Source organism: Zosterops lateralis (genome assembly GCF_965231275.1).
Source record: "Zosterops lateralis genome assembly, chromosome: 14".
NCBI lineage: Eukaryota > Metazoa > Chordata > Aves > Passeriformes > Zosteropidae > Zosterops > Zosterops lateralis.
Genome location: NC_139774.1, coordinates 8,766,822 through 8,787,325, shown reverse-complemented (window position 1 = coordinate 8,787,325; position 20,504 = coordinate 8,766,822). Strand labels below are relative to the sequence as shown.

Sequence of the window (20,504 nt, the reverse complement as noted above, 5' to 3'; positions counted from 1 at the left end):
AGTGGCAGTTTTTCTAAAAACTATTCAAACACACAAATGCTGAAGGGGAAAAACAAAAACAATGAATGCTAAGAAATAGTTGCTTGAGAGTTTGATAGCATTATAACTTCCAGTGGCCTCTTTTAAACAGCCAGTCTGGCAATTACTTTATTTATAAAGCTATAAACATACTTTGAACATAAAAGCCAAAAAATACAAACTCAGTGAAGTAAAAAAATTACAACAAATGATGGATAGTCATTGGACAAATGAAGGTACAGCTGCAAAACATTTATCCCTGCTACATACATACTGTGGTTTTATTTGTTTTAATGAAGTGGTACTTCCATGATTTCTACATTCAGACTGATTCCAGGAATTCAAATATATATTTCAGGAAGAGTTAAAACTGCTGTAAAATAACTAGAAAAAAAATCTTGCTGAGATAAAAACTTCAGGGCAAAGTCTTCCTTCTATTAAAAAAGAGTATTAACACAAAATAGCAACAACTTCATATGGCAGCTCTAAAGACACTTTTTTTGGTATTAATAACTTGTTTTGGCATTGGTTACCAGAAGTCAGTCATGCTGTTTTGTCTTGGAAAGGGGCAGCCTAAAGGTATCTTTTCTGTGTTTCGGAATAAAAATAATGAATTTTTCTCAGTTACCCCAGTATAAATTGAGTGTAGTATATCACAAGTGAGTATTCTGAGTTTATTCTGCAGTAGCTGGAAGCACAGGTAAGGTAAGGTCTGGCCAATAAACCTGTATGTAGAGCACAGGCAGAACAACACTGTGCCTCTGACTGCTCTAGCTCTGGGGCTCTGAAAATGTTTCTGTGCCACGAGGACACAGGGAAGGGCTCCTGGAGAGGGAGTGTTGGGTGTCACTGAGGAGCTTTTGCAGGAATCAGTTGGAATAACAATGGTGAGAGGAGGCTGCAATGCAGATGAGCCTTTTGCTGGTCGAGGCAGGGACTCACAACACCATGGAGGGGCCAGAGGAGCCTTGAAATAAGTGGGTGAAAGTCTCAGGGCATGAAATGAATGAGGGCTGGTGTGGGTGCCTTGGCCAGTTTAATACTGATCAGAACTTTCCCTGAAATTTCCTCTGGTGTTACTTAGACCCATCTGCTTTTTCTTTCTACCTTGTCTTTGCTGCTAAGTTAAATCTGTCATCCAACCATGCAATACCAGTCGGGTGTTAAGTTACACCAGCCTTACACCAGTATGGGCTACACCAGGCTGTGGTGGCTGGTGTGTCATCTGTGGTGTTTCCAGTAGGTGATACTTTTACAGCACCTTACACCAGAGGGTCTCAGAGTGACAAATGGTGAGCTGAGACACAGATGTTTTTTAAAGCTGTTTTTTTGTTTGTTTGTTTGTTTGAAAATCAAATTATTAAAGAGACCATCTCAGGTCTGGCAAGTCTACTGAGTTCCTCTGTTCAGCACTGGAACATGCGGTTGGCTAAGCTTGCTAAAATAATTTAAAATGAGCAGATTGCATATTGATCTAGTGCTATGTAATTAACCCTCTGAGTGCAGTCAGTACATGAGTGTACAGTTGGCACTGGATCAGGTGGTAATGCTACTTCTCCAAGGGTTAAAATGATTCAAACTTCAAAATGACTCTTTGCAAACTTGTCAGGTTTGTGCACGTAGCTTTCTGTCAGTGCTTCTGAAGTTACATTTACACAGGAGAGGAATAAAGAAATAGGTTTAGATTTTCTAAAACTAAAACCAGAAATAAAAAATCTACGCTACTATAAGCAAAACTAAATAAAGGGACTAAACTCAAAGCTGCTCTACAGGCTAGTTAGGTTTGGCTTTTTTTTTTTTTTTTTTTTAATTTTAAATCTTTGAGGCATAAACTTGGTTAAAAAGTTATGTTTAATCCAATGTAAAAAATTATGGTTTGTGTTCTTGCATTAAGAAAAAAATATAAAAATAGTTTGTACATTATAAAGGTCATCTTAAATTTCTTGCGGTTCTACAATAATATTACTACATAATTTGTATTCAGTACTCCAAAACCCATCTATCAAGTATGAAAAAAATAGTGCCCCCTCTACCTTTGTGTGGTGTCATTTTTCTCTTCAGCAGTCTGGAATATATTTTTTTTGAACAGGAAAAAAAGTCTGCACTGGACTAGATTGTGGTCTCAGAGAAGACTAAACTTGAAGTAAATCCAGAACTTGGAGTTATTTGGGATTTACATCAGTTCATGGAGATCATAATCAATCCACAGTGTTTTTTGTTTATCAAACTCAAAATATAAATACAGTACCAAAAACTGGTGAACATTTTAAAGCTGGAGAGAATACATTAACATTTGGCATTGTCATTAGGGTGGAGGGAGAATCTTTTAGAAAAAGCTAGAATAAGTTTTTTTAAAAAGTTCTACACGGAATCATGGAAAAGAGAGTTCTTATCTTGCTAAGGGCATGTACAGACAGATGCCTACAGCCCAGAGCAGGGCAGGGAGTGCTGCTCTGCTGCCACACTGCAGAGCGCACAGGGAGCTCACACCTCCCTTCCCCTGTCTGCTCAGAGAAGGGACCCAGCCTGGTCCTCAGCCCTGGGCTCCTGTGATCCTGGGCCATGGGCCAACCTGCCCTCCCCTGCTCACTGCTGTGGAGTGCAGAGCTCCATCAGAGCCTGCAGAACCAACAGGCTGGCTGCTGAGGCTTTGGTCGGTCTGTCTGGTGGGATTTCTGACAGCCACATCTCCAGAGGACAATTCCTAACAGCAGGGCAGACCCTCCATCTGACCGATGCCCTGAGCCACCATCAGCCCTTCCAGCTGCTGGTCTGTGCTTCTTTTCCTGGCTGGGGCTCCCTTTTCTCTGCCTTGCTGTACAGCCCTGGAATGGGACATGTCTGCACAGAGACCTGTTACCTGCAAACAACATCTTCCTGTTCTCAAACAAGAAGTTCAAAAAATTCACCTCATTGGTTTAAATATTTAATTTCTCTTTTACCTGGTCCCATCAGAACGCTGGTATTGCTACGTTTCCTTTTCAGACATACAGGCTTTTAAAAAATGTTCCTATTCCAGCTTTTCCAGCTCCGTGGTGTAACGGCTATGAGAGATCTGTGAATGACTATACTTTGAAGCAGCTCGGAGGGCAGGGAGTGGAAGCCAGGGTTAGACTGACAGCGCCTACCACCTACAGCAGCAAGCCGGGGACGTGGCTCTGCTCTCTGCCACACTTGGAGACAATGCAGTGAAAGAGAAACCAAAACAAAACCCCAAACAAACAAAACAAAACAAAAAAAGCGTCACAGGGCAGGGACAAAAGGCTTGTTTACTCATCAGCACTTTAAATTTTGGCAAGTACTTATTTTTTTACCTTTTTTTTTTTTTTCTTTTGAAATCGCTTTTCTATCTTTATCACCTCTCCCCTCCAAAGAAAACCCCAACCGAGTGCGTTTTCTATCATACTTAAGTCATCCTGTCGCCAAACTTTGCATGTTTTACAGCGAGATGGGGATTGGGCTGGGCCTCTGGTCCTCGTCCAGGGGCAGCGGAGCCAGGTGGGCGAGCGGAGTGCCCGGCGTGGCCAGCGGCTGGCAGGGACTATGTCCCCGAGGAGGCGCGGCTGTAGGCGGGGGGCGAGGAGCGCCGGGCGCCGAGTCTGGAGGGGCCGGAGGCGGGCGGGAGGTGTGCGGACACGGGGCGGGGGTCGGGCTGGTCGCGGTGCGCGGGGTCGGCGGGGGCTGCGAGCTGCTCTGACGGGAAGGCGGAGGGGATGCATCGGAGTGCGTCCGGTGGGGATGGAGGGGAGTCTATAGCACTTCCATCGGAAGAAACTGGGCTGGCACAGCGTCCTTCTCCTTGTAGGTACCGAATGCACTTCTTTTTCCTCCTGCAACAGCGGAGAGAGGCCTCAGTGAGTAAGGTACCCCGCGGTACCCCGCGGATCCGCCCGTCCCTTCTCCCCGCGGGGCGGCGCTGCAGCGCTGCGGGGACACCGCCAGGCGGCGCCGGTGGGCCGAGAGCGGGCCCGCCGCAACGGGAGAGGAGGAGGAGGAGGAGGGGGGCATGAAACTGGAGTAAAAATCAACATGTAGTAATGAAAACGAAAACAGCAAAAAAGAAAAAAAAAAAAACCACCCCAAAATAATAATAATAATATTTATCAAAGCCATGAAATGAAATAATAATAAAAAAGCAAATCAATTAAACTTTAAAATAATATAAATAATAATGCAACACCCCAAACAATTAAAAAGAAAAGATAATAATAAAAAACCAACACGTGAGGTCATTCCTTAGCAGCTATCACCCCAACTGCTCAAATTCTGTGTGGGGGCCTGGCTCTCATGAGTTCAGGACTAAAGCATCCCCCCCATGGGTCTCCTCCCCACCTGCTGCAGAGCCCTCACAGGGCCCAGGGGACAGTCACAGCTGTCACAGGGCATGTCAGCACCACTGTGCTTGGCAGCACCAGGCTGTGCTCTGCTGGGACACTGCCCTTCACACCAGTCTTGGCTTTTCTCATCCCAAGATCTGAATGTTTCAAGAGCCCATTTCCCAGCACTTTCCCAGCCTTGTGCACAGGATCATCTACTTAGAGCCATGGACTGGTTTGGGTTGGAAGTGACCTTAAAGTTCATCCTGTTTCAACCTCCCCTATCATGGGAAGGGACACCTCCCACTATACCAGAGGTTGCTCCAAGTACCATCCAACCTGGCCTTAGCTCTCAGCTCTTCTTTTCTGCTCTGAGTTATCTCTGCATCTGAGTGTACTTTCCATCCTCACCTGCAAGGACAGCTCAGTGATACAGCTGAGCAGAAATGTGCTCAGCAACCATTCAGGAAAAGGGAAGGAAATGGCCTGGGACTGGCTGGAGGGAGATGGTCTGAGTGTCTGAGATCCTGATTTAAAAGTTGGAACAGTCCTGAGGCCTTCAGAGGATTTGCTGCTCCTTGGAGGGCAGATCACCTTTAACCTGCTCACTGAGCTAAGAGAAAATCAGCCCTGACAGAGCTACCAATCACACTGCAGCCCATGGGGTTCCTGGAGAGGAAATGTTTGCTGTGACCTCCCCTTGGGATGTGACCTCTCCCTTGGGAAGGGAAATATAGCTACAAAATGCAATGTGGGCAGACACTAGGGAGAAAGATTTGGCAGAAGGGCATGAATGGTCCTGCAGTGGTGACAGACTCAGTTCCATGCTTGCATTCTGTGGAGTGTGACAGAGCTCATCATCTGGGGATGGCTTTACTGACCCAAAGGGGGTTTTACAGGACAGTACCCACTGGGGACAGCTCTCCATCCCCAGCCCTGCTCTTCTAGCAAGAAATCTGCTGTGATTGGGAAGGTCACTAAGGCAGCAGCACCTGCCTTAGGGAACAGGGACCACCCTCCCTTCATCCCTCCTGGAAGAAACACTCAGGCTCCCCCACTTGATTTAAGGGTATCAAAAATAAAAGTCACACATCATTCTTGCTGTAGCTGGGTTTGGCCATGATTCCTCCACATCCTGTGACAATTCTGTTCAGTATTTATCCTGAGTTCCAGGTGTCACCTTGTACATCCAGATTGTTTTAACTATCCCTGGTTGTCCAGAGTCAGTCCCTCACACTATTTTGTGTTCACTCTTTGTTGAGCTGGTTTTCTTTCTCTCCACATGACAAATCCTTCATGTCACCTGCCTTGGGTCCTTGAGCACCTCAGTACAGATCCTCAAACAAAAGAGCTCTCAAAATGTCACCCTGAATAGTATTGAAGGGACAATTCCTCTGCTGGAGCCTTTAGAGCTAAAACAGGTGAAAGGACATCTCCCACCCAGCTCCCTGCCTGGCTGTCTCATTTGAGGGAAGTGGATCGAATGGAGAACTCACTAATGCAGGCACACACCTTCCTTTGATCTTCCTAATGAAAAACCAGACCGTGTGAGAATGTGTATTAACTAGTCCAGTATTAAACATGACTTGCACTGGATGTGAACAAGAGCAATGCTATTACTGCTGTCAGTGCCATCCTCAGCCGTGCTGACCCAGTTAATGCGATAGGAGGCACGACAGCTCAGCTGAACTGAGTATTTAACTCCAGGGTATTTTCCATGGGTAGTAATTCCCCAGAGACAAGCCCGAGGAGGGGCTGTGTTTCCCACAGGCATCTTGGGAGTAGCTGCAGGATAGAGTTTCAATGACCTGTTTAGGATTACAGGGATATGCCCATTGATTCATTGGATTTAAAGTAACACTGCCAATAATGGCCCAGTCCATGGGTTATGCCGAGGTGGGTGTTACACAGCTTAGGGGGTTTATCCCTCTCTCTTGAAGGGAACTTACCCCTCTGCTTTTGGAAACTACAGCACCCTGGAGTGTTTGTCCAGGGTATGGGGGAGGACTGTGAACACTCTTGAGCAGGAACACCCAGTCTAAACCAGTTAACCTCTCCTGTGGAGTGGGAATCCCCCTGGGGAAGTTGTTCTGCACAGGTGAGCAGAGCACGTTGGACAGCAGCCCCTGAGCGGCAGCAGTGCGTTAGTACAGGAATTGCAGAGCAGCTCTGGCTGACCAGGGCTGGGTTACACAGGGAGAGCATGCCAAAGTGTCTGGGCACTCCAGCAGCCTGTGTTAATTGGGAAGCCGTGCAGAGGAGAAGCTGAGTTCAGAGCTGGAGTGGAGGCAGAGGGAAGGTGGAAGAAGTGTCCATGGAAGAATGGGGCACTCAGCCTGGTGGCAACAGGAGGTGTGGGGTGCTCCAGCAGCCCCTCTGCACAGTCAAGTATTAATGAGACACTGAGGGAGCTCTGTCCGGATTCTTAACCAATTAAAAAAATGGTGCTTGATGACACTACCCAGGGAACAAAAGGTGAACAGGGAGCCCAAGTGTTGTGGCACGCTGAGGGGAGCTCACCTGGGGCTCAGCCACAGGGACTGGAGCTTAGGGTGCAGCGAAGTCTGGGCCATATTTAGGTCAATTAAATGATTTTAGTCACTTAAAGCTGAAGTGAACATATCAAGCAGTACTTTACATTCACCTTTTCCCTCAATGCATTGCTGTAAAACTGCAAATTGCAGACCTCTGTCCAAGCTGGAGTCTCTCTGTGCTCTGGGACCCAGATCCAGAAGCTCCCAGGAGTTTTTTTCTGCCTGGCTGCCTTTGCAGCCCCTCTGAGCCAAGCAGCACTGGATTGCAAACTACTGTTGCCTGGCCAAATCCATCTCTGGGAACCTAAGGAGCACAGCACTGCTCTGTTTTGCTGCTTAAGGCTGTCCCACCCCACCCATGGTGAATACTGCAAAATTTAAGGCTCAGGAAGAGCTGGATCTTGAAATACATGTTTAACTCAGTATAAATAGGAAAAAGAAACCCATTAAATCCTCACTGGTGGCCCTAGGGTGCCACTAATGTGATTGGAAAGCGCTAATCAAGGAAAAAAACCCTCATGTTAGGGTCAGAGGTCTCCATCCTGGAAATAAGCTTTTAAGACCAGGGAAGTCTATCAGCTGAGGAACATGCACAGCACCAAACCAACACTTCCCTGGAAAGGATAAAAAACCCAGAATACAGCCTGACCCTTGCAGCTCAACAAACTCCTGAGGATGCCCAGAGCACAGCCCATCCCTGCCTGGATGGAGCAGCCCCCGGTGGTGCTGGGGTGGCTGCAGGAGGACACCTGGAGCTGAACCCCCTGCCCCAGGAACACCCAGCAGCGAGGAGATGCTGATACACACCTGCACGGGCCGCACCAGTCCGTTTGTTGGTTGAGGCCAAAGCGAGCTCTGCATTTCTTAGGAGAGGCAGGATCTGAAGACAGAAGCATGCGCGGCGCAGAGTGGGCAAGGCAGAGGCACAAAGAGGAGGAGGAGCACGAGGAAGAAAAGAGGCAACATCATTTTAGCCACTTTAACACACGACTAACAGACTACAACCCCATCATTTTCTGCTACAGAATGGTGCTGGCACCACCTGGAAAAAAGTGATCGTTAGGCAAATGTCAGTGACCACTGCTGGCAGCTGGAGGTGGTTTGGGAAACAGCTTTGAGAAACGTGGGCAACTGCAGGGAAATTCACAGCTCTTCAAATTTCTTAAGTCTGGAAAAGCTGTTAAATCCTGGAGGAGATGCCTGACTCCTGTATCTGCATCCTCACCGGCTCCCTGCCCTTCAGGAGTGACTACCCGGCTGCCAGTGAGCTCGGAGAGAAGAGGAGGAAATGTTGCAGAAGCAGGCTGAAAGCAGAGTTAGCACCAAGGAGAGCCAGGCCCAGGCATTCCACTCTGCCCCCCATCATACCCCTTCCAGTTTTAATGGAAAAGCTGTTCTCCGTGGCCTTTCCTAAAACATTGCTGTTTTACTGTACAATTATGGGGCTCATTAGGGTGAAGCCCTGTTTGCTTTCAGGCACATCCTGTTTTTCTCTGGTGTTGTAAATGAGATTGGAACAGCACATTTCTGTGCAGGATTCAGCCTCTCCCTCTAAACCACCATCAATGTCTTGTTGTGTAGAATCAGTAGTTGGTTTTCAATCTGTAGCAGGCAAAAGTATCATTTTTGTATCACACAGACAAGACATTTATATGGATATATAAAAATGTACAATATGCTCTACATAAATGCCTAAAAGCTTTGTATTCCTTTCATCAGACTCGGAACTGAATGAGATCAACAGTGTTAATTAAACTGGAGGTATTACTGGGACACATCTCTTGATAATGATTTAATGAATATTTATTGGTACAGATAATATTTCTTCCTGATATGGCAGAAATACTTCAGAAATCAGCACATGAATAACCTTGGATGATGGGAATGTGTCTGTGACCAGCTGAAATCTGTTGAAAGGGCCTTTTCTAATTGGCAGGGTGGTACAGGGAGGTGGGTTTTAGTATGACTTTGCTTCAACTCTACACTGCTTTGAAACGACAACCAAACTTGGAGTAGTCCCATGAATGAGCTTCAGTCCTGCCACTACATTTCATCCCACACACAATATGGATGCATTTGAGAGGAGTTTTCTTTAGTTAATAACTAAAGGTCTGATGGGGATATTTACCTTGGATGTTTTCAATACATAAAGTTTAGTGATAGTTTATATGAAGTTATTATTCATTTACCAAAATCCAATCTTTTCAGTTTTCACACACTATCCACGTTCTAAATCAAATATGTCTATTAAAAAGTCACAGAAATGTTGATTTACCATGGCTTAAAAAAATAATGGATGTGTATTTCTCTAGTTAAGCTCAGGAGAATAAAATAAAACACAGTTAAAATGCAACAACTGCTTTAGATTCTCCCATCTGAGCAGGAAAGCAGGAACAGCTGCCAGGCTACACACACTTACCTGAGTTGGAATCTTGCTGCTTTTCCCGTGTTCGTCTCTTCTTTTTTCCCTAGGAAATCAAAAGAAAAGCTGTTACCTGTGCTCCAGAAAACCAGGGGTGCTGTGCAGGGTTTTTGGGGCTGAACTGGTTGCTGGGGATGGCTGCTGCCTCCCAGGTAAGATCCAGTAAGAGCCATGGTGCTGCTGGCTCAGCCCATTCCAGCAGGAGATGAACTGGGAAAGGCTGCAAAGGGACCACTGAGGTTTATCTGTGAGGGTGTCCCCTTCTTTTCCCCTCTTACCATTCCAATGCTCCTAAGAAAAAAACCTGTGAGGAACTCTCAAAGTGAAATCCAAACGTGTTTTTGTGCACTTGCTATGGCTTCTGCACAGCACAAATTCATTCTGGGCTTGTGCATTTTCTCAGGGATTAACCCTCACTTCCAATACCCCTGGATCCAGCACCACAGGCCTTTTGGCTCAGCACTTTGCACAAGATGTGTGTGTATTTAGAAACTGCAATAAACTCCAGAGGCGATGGCAGCCATGCCCCCACTCCTACCCCCACATCTGCTCCATCCTCCTCTCACCACACTGCTCCATGCTCTGGTTTGTGAGTCCAGGTCCATGCTGCAAACACAGCTAAGGCCCAGACTTATGCTGCAGACTGTGTCAGAAAGTGTGAGGGAAAATGTCAGTGGATGTAAACCAGCCATAATAAAGCCAGTGCCTGTGCCTGTGCTGCTCAGCATCTCTGCCAGCCAGAACTCCTCAGCCCACTCTGATGCATCTCACCTGGGGATCCCACCCATTATTGCTTTAATTAATGAATTGATAATTTAATTAATAAGTTTAAGGAGATTAAAAGAATTAAACAACATTTGCTGCATGCAATGGAGACAGTATGATCAATAGCTGATGCTCCTGTCATATTTTTATTCCTCCTCCTTATGTTTCTAAAAACCACCTGGTGCATTTTAGAACTTTCCCTATTTCCAAAACCTGCTTTAATGTTGTGCCTTATACCCCAACTGAAACCGGTTCTTGATATCCCGTGATTCCAAATAGGAAAGGAAGTTTTGGGAAATCTGCAGAAATTTATTTTTTAATAATACTAATCTATTTCAGTGCTTTTGCAGTTCTGGACCCACATCTCATTCTTCTTTCACTAATAAAAAAGTCCTATTTTATCTCCAATTCACAAGATGCAGCACCTCCCCTGGTCCCCCAATGAGCTGATTAATGAGGGCACAGCAGCACGGAAGCAAATCTGGCTGTGTGAGGCAGGCAGCTCCCAGGGCTGCCTTTGACCCATGACTTCTTATATGACTTCTTGTGGTTTGAGTGAAGGTGGAAAGCTCTGAGCTGTGGTAAGCTTTTTCTTCAGTGGAGGAGCAACTGTATTTCCTGCCCGATATCCGCATCATGTGCTGCACAAGTGACCTACATTCCTCCTCCTCCTCCTTGTCCCTGCCCAATTTCCGAGAGAAAAGCATTTCTTGCAATAACCACAACACCCTAACCAGCTGGTTTACAGTGCTGGGAGGAGCAATATGCATTTTTTATAGATAGATGAGCCCACCATCTATCTTCTGGAGAAAGGAACCAGCCCTTGGTTTCTCAAGGAAGCAGATGAAAATGATACAGGACTGGGATTTCCATGGAGGATGTTCCTGGTCTTGGAGGAAGATGTTGCCATGCTGTCAGCAATGCTGATGGCCTCCAAACATGTGCCCATCAAAATGTGGGCTGGGGGCTTCCCATCACTTCTGTTTTTTGTGCATCATCTCTGCCCTCTGTTTTTGGGGGGTGTTTGGGTCTGTTTACAGGTGTTTTCTTGCCCTTGGTGGAGTTTTGTCATTCTGCACCAAGGGCTGGAGTCAGTGTGGGAAGGATGGGCACCCACTGTGCAGTTCCCAGGGGTAAGAAAGTATCTGTGAGGGAAATGATGGAGATGTGTGGATGGATGGACACACGTCTGAAGACTTATGAGTGCTTTACTTCAATTCACTAATGAGCCTGTTAGGCATGTAGTTGTGAAAGTCATGACTACAAAAAAAGGACCTCCTACAAAAAGGGTCACTATTTTAAATCACAGAATCATAGAATTATTTGGGTTGAAAGAGACCTCAAGCACATCCTGTTCCAACCCCCTGACATGAGCAGGGACACTTTCCACTAGACCCAGGTGCTCCAAGCCCTGTCTAACCTGACCTTGAACCTTCCAGGGATGGCGCATCCACAACTTCTCTGGGCAACCTGGGCCAGGGCCTCACCACCCTCACAGATATCTCAGCTGCTGTCCAAGATGCACAGAGCAGTTTGCTTCCATAAAATTGTATTTCCAAAGATATATCCTCAGTACTTAAAAGCTTCCCTTCCTTTCCATTTGTATTTGCTTGGACAATAAGCAAATAAACGCTTGTGGTTGCTGGGGGCTGTATCATCCTTTAGACAGGCAATAAGCCAAGAGGGTGCTCAAAATACTTCCAGAATGTGAATTCCTATGGCTCTTGTGCTGCCAGGAATGGCACTGCCAGGAGCAGGTGTTTGGAGACCACCAGGCAGCCCCCCAGGCCATTCGGGGCCATGCTCCAGGGTGGGGGTCCAAGCACTCACGTAGTTGTCCCTGGCAGACCAGCCGGGGTAGAGCTGCATGTGGAGCTGCCGTTCCTTGCGAGCCAGTTCGTAGTACTTGGCTTGTTCCTCTCGGGACAGCGCGTGCCACTGCAAGGACAAACAGCAGCTGAGCATGGCCCTGTTGTCCCCTCCCAGCCCAGCCCACCGTGGCCACCCCACCAGGGCACATCTGCCCCCTTGTGTTTATGGGATAAGAGCGCCCGGATTTGAAGCAGATGCTTGTTATGTACTTAAGAGAAGCTGCAAGGGACAGGGATGAGGCATGAGGTGATGGCACTGGGCCCTGTGAGCTCTTACCCTCCTTCCCAAGATCTGGTTGATGGCAGCACTCTCTTTCAGGGTGCACTCAGCGATGACTTTCGCCCGCATTTCTTTCATATACAACATGAAAGCATTCAGGGGCTTCTTAATAGTGGGCTTCTTGGCTTCCTTCTCTCTCTTTGGTTCTGGCTGAGGTTTCCTTGGTGGGACAAAAGGAGGGGCTGTCAGCACCAGAGCCACCAGAAGACTCGACCCCAAAACAACCCAACAGCACGAGCAGGTGTGGAGGACCCAAGATCTGCTCCTCAGATGCACAGCTCAGTGTTTATCCATCCTCCCCCCTTAGGAGTGATAAATGAACTGGGTGTTGAGGTGCTGATGCCCTGAGCCAGCCCTTCCCACTCACATGTTCCGGTCGTAGTGCTCCATCTCTTGCTTGCCGGAGTGGGGCACGATGGCGGGGTGCGGGATGCCGGTGGTGTGCATGCCAGAGCCCAGCATCAGCGGGTGAGTGAACCTGCAACACAGAGAGGGGACAGCTGTGCCAGGACTGCACCGGGCGGGGACACGGCGAGGCCGGGCACCGTCCCTCGTCCCTCGGAGGGCGCTCTGACGTGGCAGAAGCAGACGGAAAGCGAGGACATGGAAAGCATGCAGGTGCTGCCAGGCTGGCGGGGGGCAGGCAGTGCCCACCACCCCTTGTGGCACGGCTGGTCAAGCCGTGGGCACTTGGATGGAAAGGATCTGGTGCCACAGTGAGGGAGCCTGCCTGCAGCAGGAGCCAGCCTGGCTGAGATCAAGGGTGATTTCACCCAGCAGTTTCAGCTACTCAAATCTCTGTTGTTGCAGTATCTCATTAGCACTGTGGAAAGGAACAACAAACTCAACTTGGAGTTTGGATGGGAGAGATTAGGACCACCCCGCACATTTCTTTTAACAGAAATAGACTAAGTCTGAACATGAACTCAACTGCAACTCTAGGAGGTGCACCTTGCCTAAGCAATGCTCTCCACAACATGGGCTGAGATCACGAGAGGTCTCATTAGCTCTCAGGCTTCATTAGCTCTCTCCGGAGTTTTGGAGGATAAAGCCAGCAAAGTCAGCTCTGCCAAGCTTGCCACTTTATGACTGCAGCTTGAGATGGCAGAATTGCCCATGGGAGGTGAACTGTTCATTAGATATGCTGGCACGAAAAGAAAAGCTGTTTAATTTAATCCACCAGCACAGTCTGATCCTTATCTGACCAGGTGTACTTTCTCAGCTGCCGCACTGCTGCAAAATCCGCCCCAAAATCCTGCAGGCAGGAGCTCAGGGAGGCTGCTGGGGCTCCACAGGAAACCGTTAACTCTGCTTGCCTTCACTTTTGAGGCTGTGCATGGGTGATACCTTGTGAGAAAGGAGGGCTGGCAGCACTCCCTCCCCTCTTCTGCAGGGCTAAGGGGCTCCATAGATCAAGGGATGCATGGATCAAGTGTTGTATGGATTGAGGGTTGCATGGATTCAGGTTTCTGTGTGGCTAAGGTGCACGTTGAGCAAGGGTTTCCATGGTTTTCCAATGGGAAATCTCCACTAACAGCTCTTCAAGACATCAAGCAGAAGTAAAAGCTGGTGTGGCCCTGGCATCCCTATGGAGCCCTGAGAGCTTTGCCCAGCAGCACGCCTGGAAGAGCTGGGCTCTGTGATTCCCATCCACAGGGGATGCATTTTGCTCATCCGAAGGAAGAAGCTGTATTTATATATCACAGAACTGACTTGTGCCAATGGGAGGGCAACTAATCACTGCCCCCTCCTGTCCTGCATTTAAAGCTGAGACCAAGTAAACCAGATCCATCCCTGCAGAGCAAAGCGGTGGTGGCAGCAGGGACACATTCAGGATTAGGGTTAGTGACACGGAGCAAAATTCTGAGCAATGGATTCAACCCCATTTCTCCAATGCTGAGCTGAAGGCTGGAGTTTTTGACTCTCTTTAGAGTTGTGCTGAATAAAACCCAACCGTTGTGCATCCTTCATCCTCAATGTTCCCCTGAGCACCCTTCGGACCAGACACTGCCTGAAAGCGCCTTCTCCTCCTGTGGCTGCCCCGGGGAGGGTGGGTGGCTGTCCCTGCGTGGCTGTGGTCTGCTGCAAGCTCCTGCTGCACAAACTGCAAGCCGCACGACCAGCTGAGCTGCCCTGTCTCACACAGCTCATACTCACCTGGAGAAAGAAGCCCCAGCAGAGAGCGCTGACGAATACGGCTGTCTAAATCCACATGACGGGAGCGGATAGACAGACTGGCTCTGCCTGGGATCAGGAAGAAAGAGTCTATAAAGTATCCACAGCCACGTGGTATTTCCTAAAGATACCCTCTGCTAACGGGATTCAGAGCACTGATGCCCCTGGTTGGGCAGATGCTCCGTATCCCTTAGGCTTGAGGGGCAGTGTGGGCTTTGATGTTATTTTGAGAGAACCTGGGTGTTCCTACAAAGGCTGGATCCAATTCTGAACCCTTCTGCCCCTGGTACTGACTAAGGCTGCAGTTTTGAGTCTACCTGGTAACAATGCAAAGGGCAGAGGCGTGCTGAAGAATCAGATGTTGCTATTGCACAGAAGAAGTTTCTCAAAAGAGCACAGTGTGACCAAAAAATATTAATGCCTGCTCAGATTCTCTATGTGGTGCATAAGAAGCTGCACCAGGAGAATAAATATGAGGAAAACTTCCTTACTATGCAGTGACCAAGCACTGGATCAGGTTGCCTAGAGAGGGTGTGGAGCCTCTGTGGCTGGAGATATCCCAGGATTGTCTGGATGCAATCCTGTGCCATGTGCTCTGAAACAACTCTGCCTGAGAGGGGAGGCTGGACCAGATGACCCACTGTGGTCACTTCCAACTTCATCTGTTCTGTAATGCTGTGATGCCCCAAGCACAGAGACTCCTGGAGTCTGGGGAGAAGGTACCTACCCTGCCTTTGTGCTTCAGGAATGCTCTGATTTCCCCAGCACATCCTTTTAAGGACACCCATCAGTTTTAAAGAAGCCAAAAGCTCAGTCCTGCATTCTTTTTGAAAGTTGTTTCCTACTGGGGACCAGGCATGTATCAGACCTGGGGCTGGAAATTATTTTTGAGATAGTAAAATAACTATGCAGGAAGTTCCTTGTTGTTCCCAGCAAGGGAACCCCCACATTTTCATATGTAAATAGCTCAAAAATACCTTGGCTTGTTCTGCAAACCTGCCAAAAGATGCTCCTAGCCTAAAACTGCACATAGAAACTGAGATCATAGAATTACAACATGGTTTAGCTTGGAAGGGATCTTAAAATCACAGAATGGTTTAGGTTGGAAGGGACCTTAAAGCTCATCTCATTCCAACCCACCCCGCCATGAGCAGGGACATCTTCCATAGACCAGGTTGCTCTAAGCTCCATCCCACTTGGCCTGAACACTTTCAGGGATGGGGCACAACGTGGTGTTTACAATTCTGCTGGTACTCATGCTCCTCTGGCCAGGCTGCACAGAGCTGTACCTAAACCCAAGACCAGCTATTTTCAGCTCTAATGATGAAAAAATCACAAAAAGTCCATTGTCATCAAGTGTGGTGCACTGTGAAAGACCCAAGCTCCTGAATGCCTGGGATTTTTTGGGGGCTAAAGACAAGTTTGTGCCCTGAAGAAGAATAATGACAGTGGGGTAGCAGTCAGACCCCTGAGCTGCACTGGGCAGGCTCCTGCTCCTGCTGCTGTGTATTGTCTTGACTGAAATCTGTGGGATCTGTCTGCAGGAAAGGCAGCTGGGGCTGTTTACACCCTGGCAGGCAGAAGCCCTCTCCGACCCCTCAGATGTTGGCGGGTATAAACACACCAACAAACAGCCAAGTGCTGCTGCACCGGGAAACTGAAACAGCGTTTGAAGTTGGAGGCGGCTGCCCCAGGGCCGAGAAAACACTTGGAGATAATCCAGAAGCGACCTGTGCTACTCCAGAGGCTGGGATATTGGGATAGGAATGGAGCTGGGCACTTGCAGCTTCATCCCAAGTCCCTCTGACATGCAAATGAAAGCAACTGCAGAATCACTCCCTGATGGGAGTGCACAATTACAGCCCTTATAATGGAATTACTGGTTTGGGTTGGAAGGGACCTTAAAGTCCATCTCATTCCAAGCTCTTGCCATGGGCAGGAACACCTTTCACTAGATACAGCTGCTCCAAGCCCTGTCCAACCTGAGCATGAACACCTCCAGGGATGGGGCAGCTGCAATGGCTCTGGGCAACCTGTGCCAGGGCCTTGCCACCCTCTGTGTAAAGAATTTCTTCCTAACATCTGCTCTAACTCTCCTCTTTTAGTTCAAAACTGTTTGCCCTTGTCCTATCACTATCTGCCCATATAAAAAGTCCCATTCTCTCTTTTTTATAAGCTCCTTTTAGGTACAGGAAGGGGCTCTGAGGCCTCCCTGGAAACTTCTCCAGGCTGAACAACTCCAGCTCTCTCAGCATGTTTCCAGAGGATCACCTGGTGATGGGAGGGTGGCTCACAAAAAAGGCTATGGGCTGGTGGAGGAGAGGCTGCCCTGGCACCACTGTGCTTGGCCCTGGGCACAGGTGAGTGACACGATTTGCAGGTTCCTGGCTAATGTTAACTGCCAGGCTCCCATAAGCAAAACTCACTTGACTGGACTCTTGGAAGCTTTTATCTGACTGTCATCCCAGCTTAATTACAGAGACAGTGATTACAGCTCCTCCTCCCGAAGCGCTCAGTGAGAACAAAACCAGTTTCTGCCCAGCTCCTGCCTGCCAGCTTGTGGAGGAAAGCTGCTTCCCATGTGTGGCTGCCCTGGCCTGGCAGCTGACTTGGTGGCACCAGCACAACTATGGAATCCTGTAAGAGTTTGGGTTGGGAGGAACCTTAAAGATCATCCAGTTACAATCCCCTGCCATGGGCAGGGACACTTTCCTCGAGACCAGGTTGCTCAAGATCCCATCCAACCTGACCTTGAACACTTCCAGGGATGGGGCAGCCACAGCTTCTCTGGGATGCACCCCTGGTATGACCATCCCCAGCACACCCATCCCTGGAACACAGCCCCTGCTGCCTGCTGCTGGCACAAACCTGCCAGGCTTCAGTGCTTCTGCACCCACCCACAGTGGTGTGCTGAGCCTTAGCTGAGGACTAGGCACTCCACAAGTAGGTTTGGGGCTCTTTCCATACATTTCAGGCAAGGCAAAGAAAGAGCAAAAGCTCTATTAGCCATGTGCCTCAAGGTGCTGCTCTCTGCATGTCAGGCCATTTGTTCACCGTATCTCCTCTATGAGCCATTAGTGAAGGCATCTGATGTGGCTGCAGGAGGATGCCAAACCCCATGGATGCTGGAGCAGCTCTCAGCTATGAAAGGTCTCTCCACCACCAACTGCCCCCACAAAATCTCCATAAAAAACCAGACTGCTCTCCCTTCATGAGCCCAGGGCTGTCTGCACAGCATCATCCTAAGCCAGGAGTGGACCTTCCATTTGACAGGCTCCTTCCTCCCAGCTCCAACTATTTCTTTCATGTTACAGCACAGTCACCCCAGTCCTTGTTTTTTCTGAGGATGAATCACATCATATGAGGAGTTAAATCATCACCCAAAAGTAGCAGATCTAGCACAGAAGGCAAAATGTAATCTCTTTGAAGCCAGACTCTGTATCAAAGGCCTCATCCCGTTTCCTTGTGGTTAAATATCTGGAACATGAAATGGATAAACAAAACAAAGCAAAAGCTAATATTTTACTCGGTGCTTTAAGAAGCTTCCCCTTTCCCACTCTGCAATAGATTCTTGTACCTGAAGCTCTCTGCCAAGCTTTGCCAAGGTTTTATCCCCTGGCACTGGGGAAATCTGGCCACTGTCCCTGTGATCACCTACCCTGCACTCTCTCCTCATCCCAGCAACCCTGAATTGCCACCTGCAGCCACCAGTCTCCCTGTCAGCCTCTGCCATGTCCATGCATCATCACTGGGGATTAAATATTCATCTGAGGAGTGATGATGCCCACATGGCAGCACCTGCCAGACCCGCTCTCTCAGTGTGCTCATGGTCACGGGGACAAAAGCCGGTGGCAATGACCACAGAGAACACACTGGTGTATTTTTAACTTGTGTCCCCAGGGCAGGTTTACCAACAGGCTGTGCTTTGCAGGATGCTCTGCAGGGCTGGTCCATGCAGGGGATACATTTTGGGAATGCTCCAGCTCATGGTCTCTCCTTTCCCATGCCTGCTGGGGCAGTGGTTACCACCTGGCTGAGCTGTGGCCAGGCTGTGGTACAGGGGTTGCTTCCTGGCAGGTCTCTGCCGTGATGTACTTTTCCCCTGTGTGTCAGATACCAAGAAACACCATGGCCTGGCAGATGGAGCATCCCACGGGATTACTCCATGCTGGTGGCACGCTCAGGGAAAGCACTGCTTGTGCCAAAAAGTCCAGTGAGGGAGAAAATTACCTCCTACTCAAAAAAGAGACTTTTGCTGTGATTAGGAGAGGTGGGTGGGAAACTCTCTCTGGGTTCCCTAATCCACACAGACAGGTGTAAAGCAGGAGGCAGTTTTGAACTGGGCAGGCTGTAACCCCTCTCCAGGGATGCCTCAGCCAGGATGAAGCCTTCAGCCTCTCCACGGGTCTGCTCTCACCTCCACGACAGGGCTAGACAGACTCTCCTCCCTCTCCACAGAGCACACGGGAGGGGAGAAGCTGGGGAAGCACCGTGGAGGTGAGGAGAGCAGCCAGGGCTCTGGGCTGTGACCCACCCCAGGGCGGGGCTGTGCCCAGCCCTCCTCACTCACCATCCCATCGACGGCGTGATCTGCCCGACTCCACCGGGGGGCAGCGGGTAGAAACCAGGGATGTCTGAGGTCTGGGAAGGACGGTGCACTCCTGGAAGAAGGGAGAAGGAGAGGTGTTGAAGCTGGCACTGCACTCTCTGGCTGACCCAGATTGTTCCTAATGCCCTGGCTGCTTCATCAATCTATGAACACTTGTGGGCAGCTACATGAAATAGGCATCTGCAAGTGGCAGGATGGTGTTTCCTGTGGTTCTCTCTGTGGGGACGTGGTGGGTCATCCACACTGCTGCAAATACACAAACATAATGGGGAGGTGGAGGAGGCATCTTGCCCTTGCACAAGAATCATAGCTGCTCCATGCCACCCTGAGGCCAAGCAGCACTGTGCTTTGGTAAGGATTTGGCTGAGTCCAGGCATCCCTCTGCCTTTCCCAGAGAGCCCATTCAGGTGCCCAGTGGATGGTCAAATCTGTTTCTATGCTCCCTCTCCATCATTCATCCACAGGACCCCCCGTGAGCAGGCAGTGGGGATGCTCCAGCAGGCATCACTTCCAACTTCATTTTGAGCAATTTGAGTTCAAAACAATTGTTCTGCAGCTCTGTGGGTGCCAAGGAACTGTGGAGGTGGGTTTGGTGCCAGCTGGGAATTCACCCTTTGCATGGGGAATCCCTGTGTGATCTTCAAAGCCGCTGGCATGGGCAGCATGGCCAGGGGACACAGCCACAGCATTGCTCTGTTCCTGTCTGGGCTGGAAAACATCCTGTGCTGCCTGGGGCTGTGGGTGGGCCTCAGACAACCACGGTGCTGCTGGCAAAACCAGCCTCCAGCTGACCCCTGGACTGGGAAACTGGAGGGGTGCTGGGGCTGAGCTCTGACACAGCGTGGTGTAGTGATGGCTGCTACTGAGCCTCAGACAAAAACTGGGAACAGGGATTGCTGAGTGGCTGTCCTAGATAATTACATGGACTAAACTGGTGATGAGCTGCAAGCAGCTGCAACTGGATTTTTCTCCTAGCTGTATGAATGATACCTTAGTAATTAGGAATGACACCAAACATTTTTTTTAGGAGTCAGCTAAAATAAATATATAACTGACCTGACAGGAATATATAACCTAGTATGAGATTTACTTCGAGTAGAACTCAGTGGCCCATGGAGGGTCAAACAAAACCCTGCACAAGGCAGCTGATGGAACATCCTCAGATCTGCACTCCCAACAATACAAGTTGTGTAAGTCAGAGCACAAGTTATTCTTGCTGGCCCAGTGGTTGGGGCACCAGCCACTGACTCAGAATTCCTGCTTGTATTTCCTTGTCTGCGTGTCCTTGGGCTACTGTGAGAAACTTTAAAGGGATGCTGGGAGAATGAGTATGAGAGTGACTCTCAAGCCCTCACACTGGGTGAAAACAGGGGCATTTCAGTGATGAAAACAGAGGATGACCATGGAAGAAAACTCTCTCCCCAGAAGCGTAGGGATGGGGCATGTATGATCACAGCTGCACCACAAAGGCTAGACTCAGCTGATGATGATGGGGTGAACCTTTCCTTGAACAG

At 48.8% G+C, this 20,504-nt stretch overlaps 1 protein-coding gene across 6 annotated transcripts in view; it reads right to left on the bottom strand.

The window, feature by feature from the left end:
* Window positions 1–156: 156 nt before the first annotated feature.
* Window positions 157–20,504, bottom strand: part of TCF7 (transcription factor 7) — a 72,903-nt gene continuing 52,555 nt past the window's right edge. For 2 of the 6 annotated variants that reach the window (XM_083871951.1, XM_083871952.1), the window contains exons 5-11: window positions 18,952–19,042; window positions 14,364–14,450; window positions 12,574–12,684; window positions 12,204–12,366; window positions 11,886–11,993; window positions 9,288–9,336; window positions 3,668–3,848 (exon numbers count right to left, since the gene is read on the bottom strand). In XM_083871951.1, the coding sequence (XP_083728077.1) occupies window positions 3,769–3,848; window positions 9,288–9,336; window positions 11,886–11,993; window positions 12,204–12,366; window positions 12,574–12,684; window positions 14,364–14,450; window positions 18,952–19,042 (689 nt within the window). In that variant the 3' untranslated portion in view covers window positions 3,668–3,768. Of the gene's footprint in view, window positions 3,849–7,220; window positions 7,749–9,287; window positions 9,337–11,885; window positions 11,994–12,203; window positions 12,367–12,573; window positions 12,685–14,363; window positions 14,451–18,951; window positions 19,043–20,504 lie in introns of those variants that run through there. The other 4 variants (XM_083871953.1, XM_083871954.1, XM_083871955.1 and 1 more) reach the window with 3 other exon arrangements.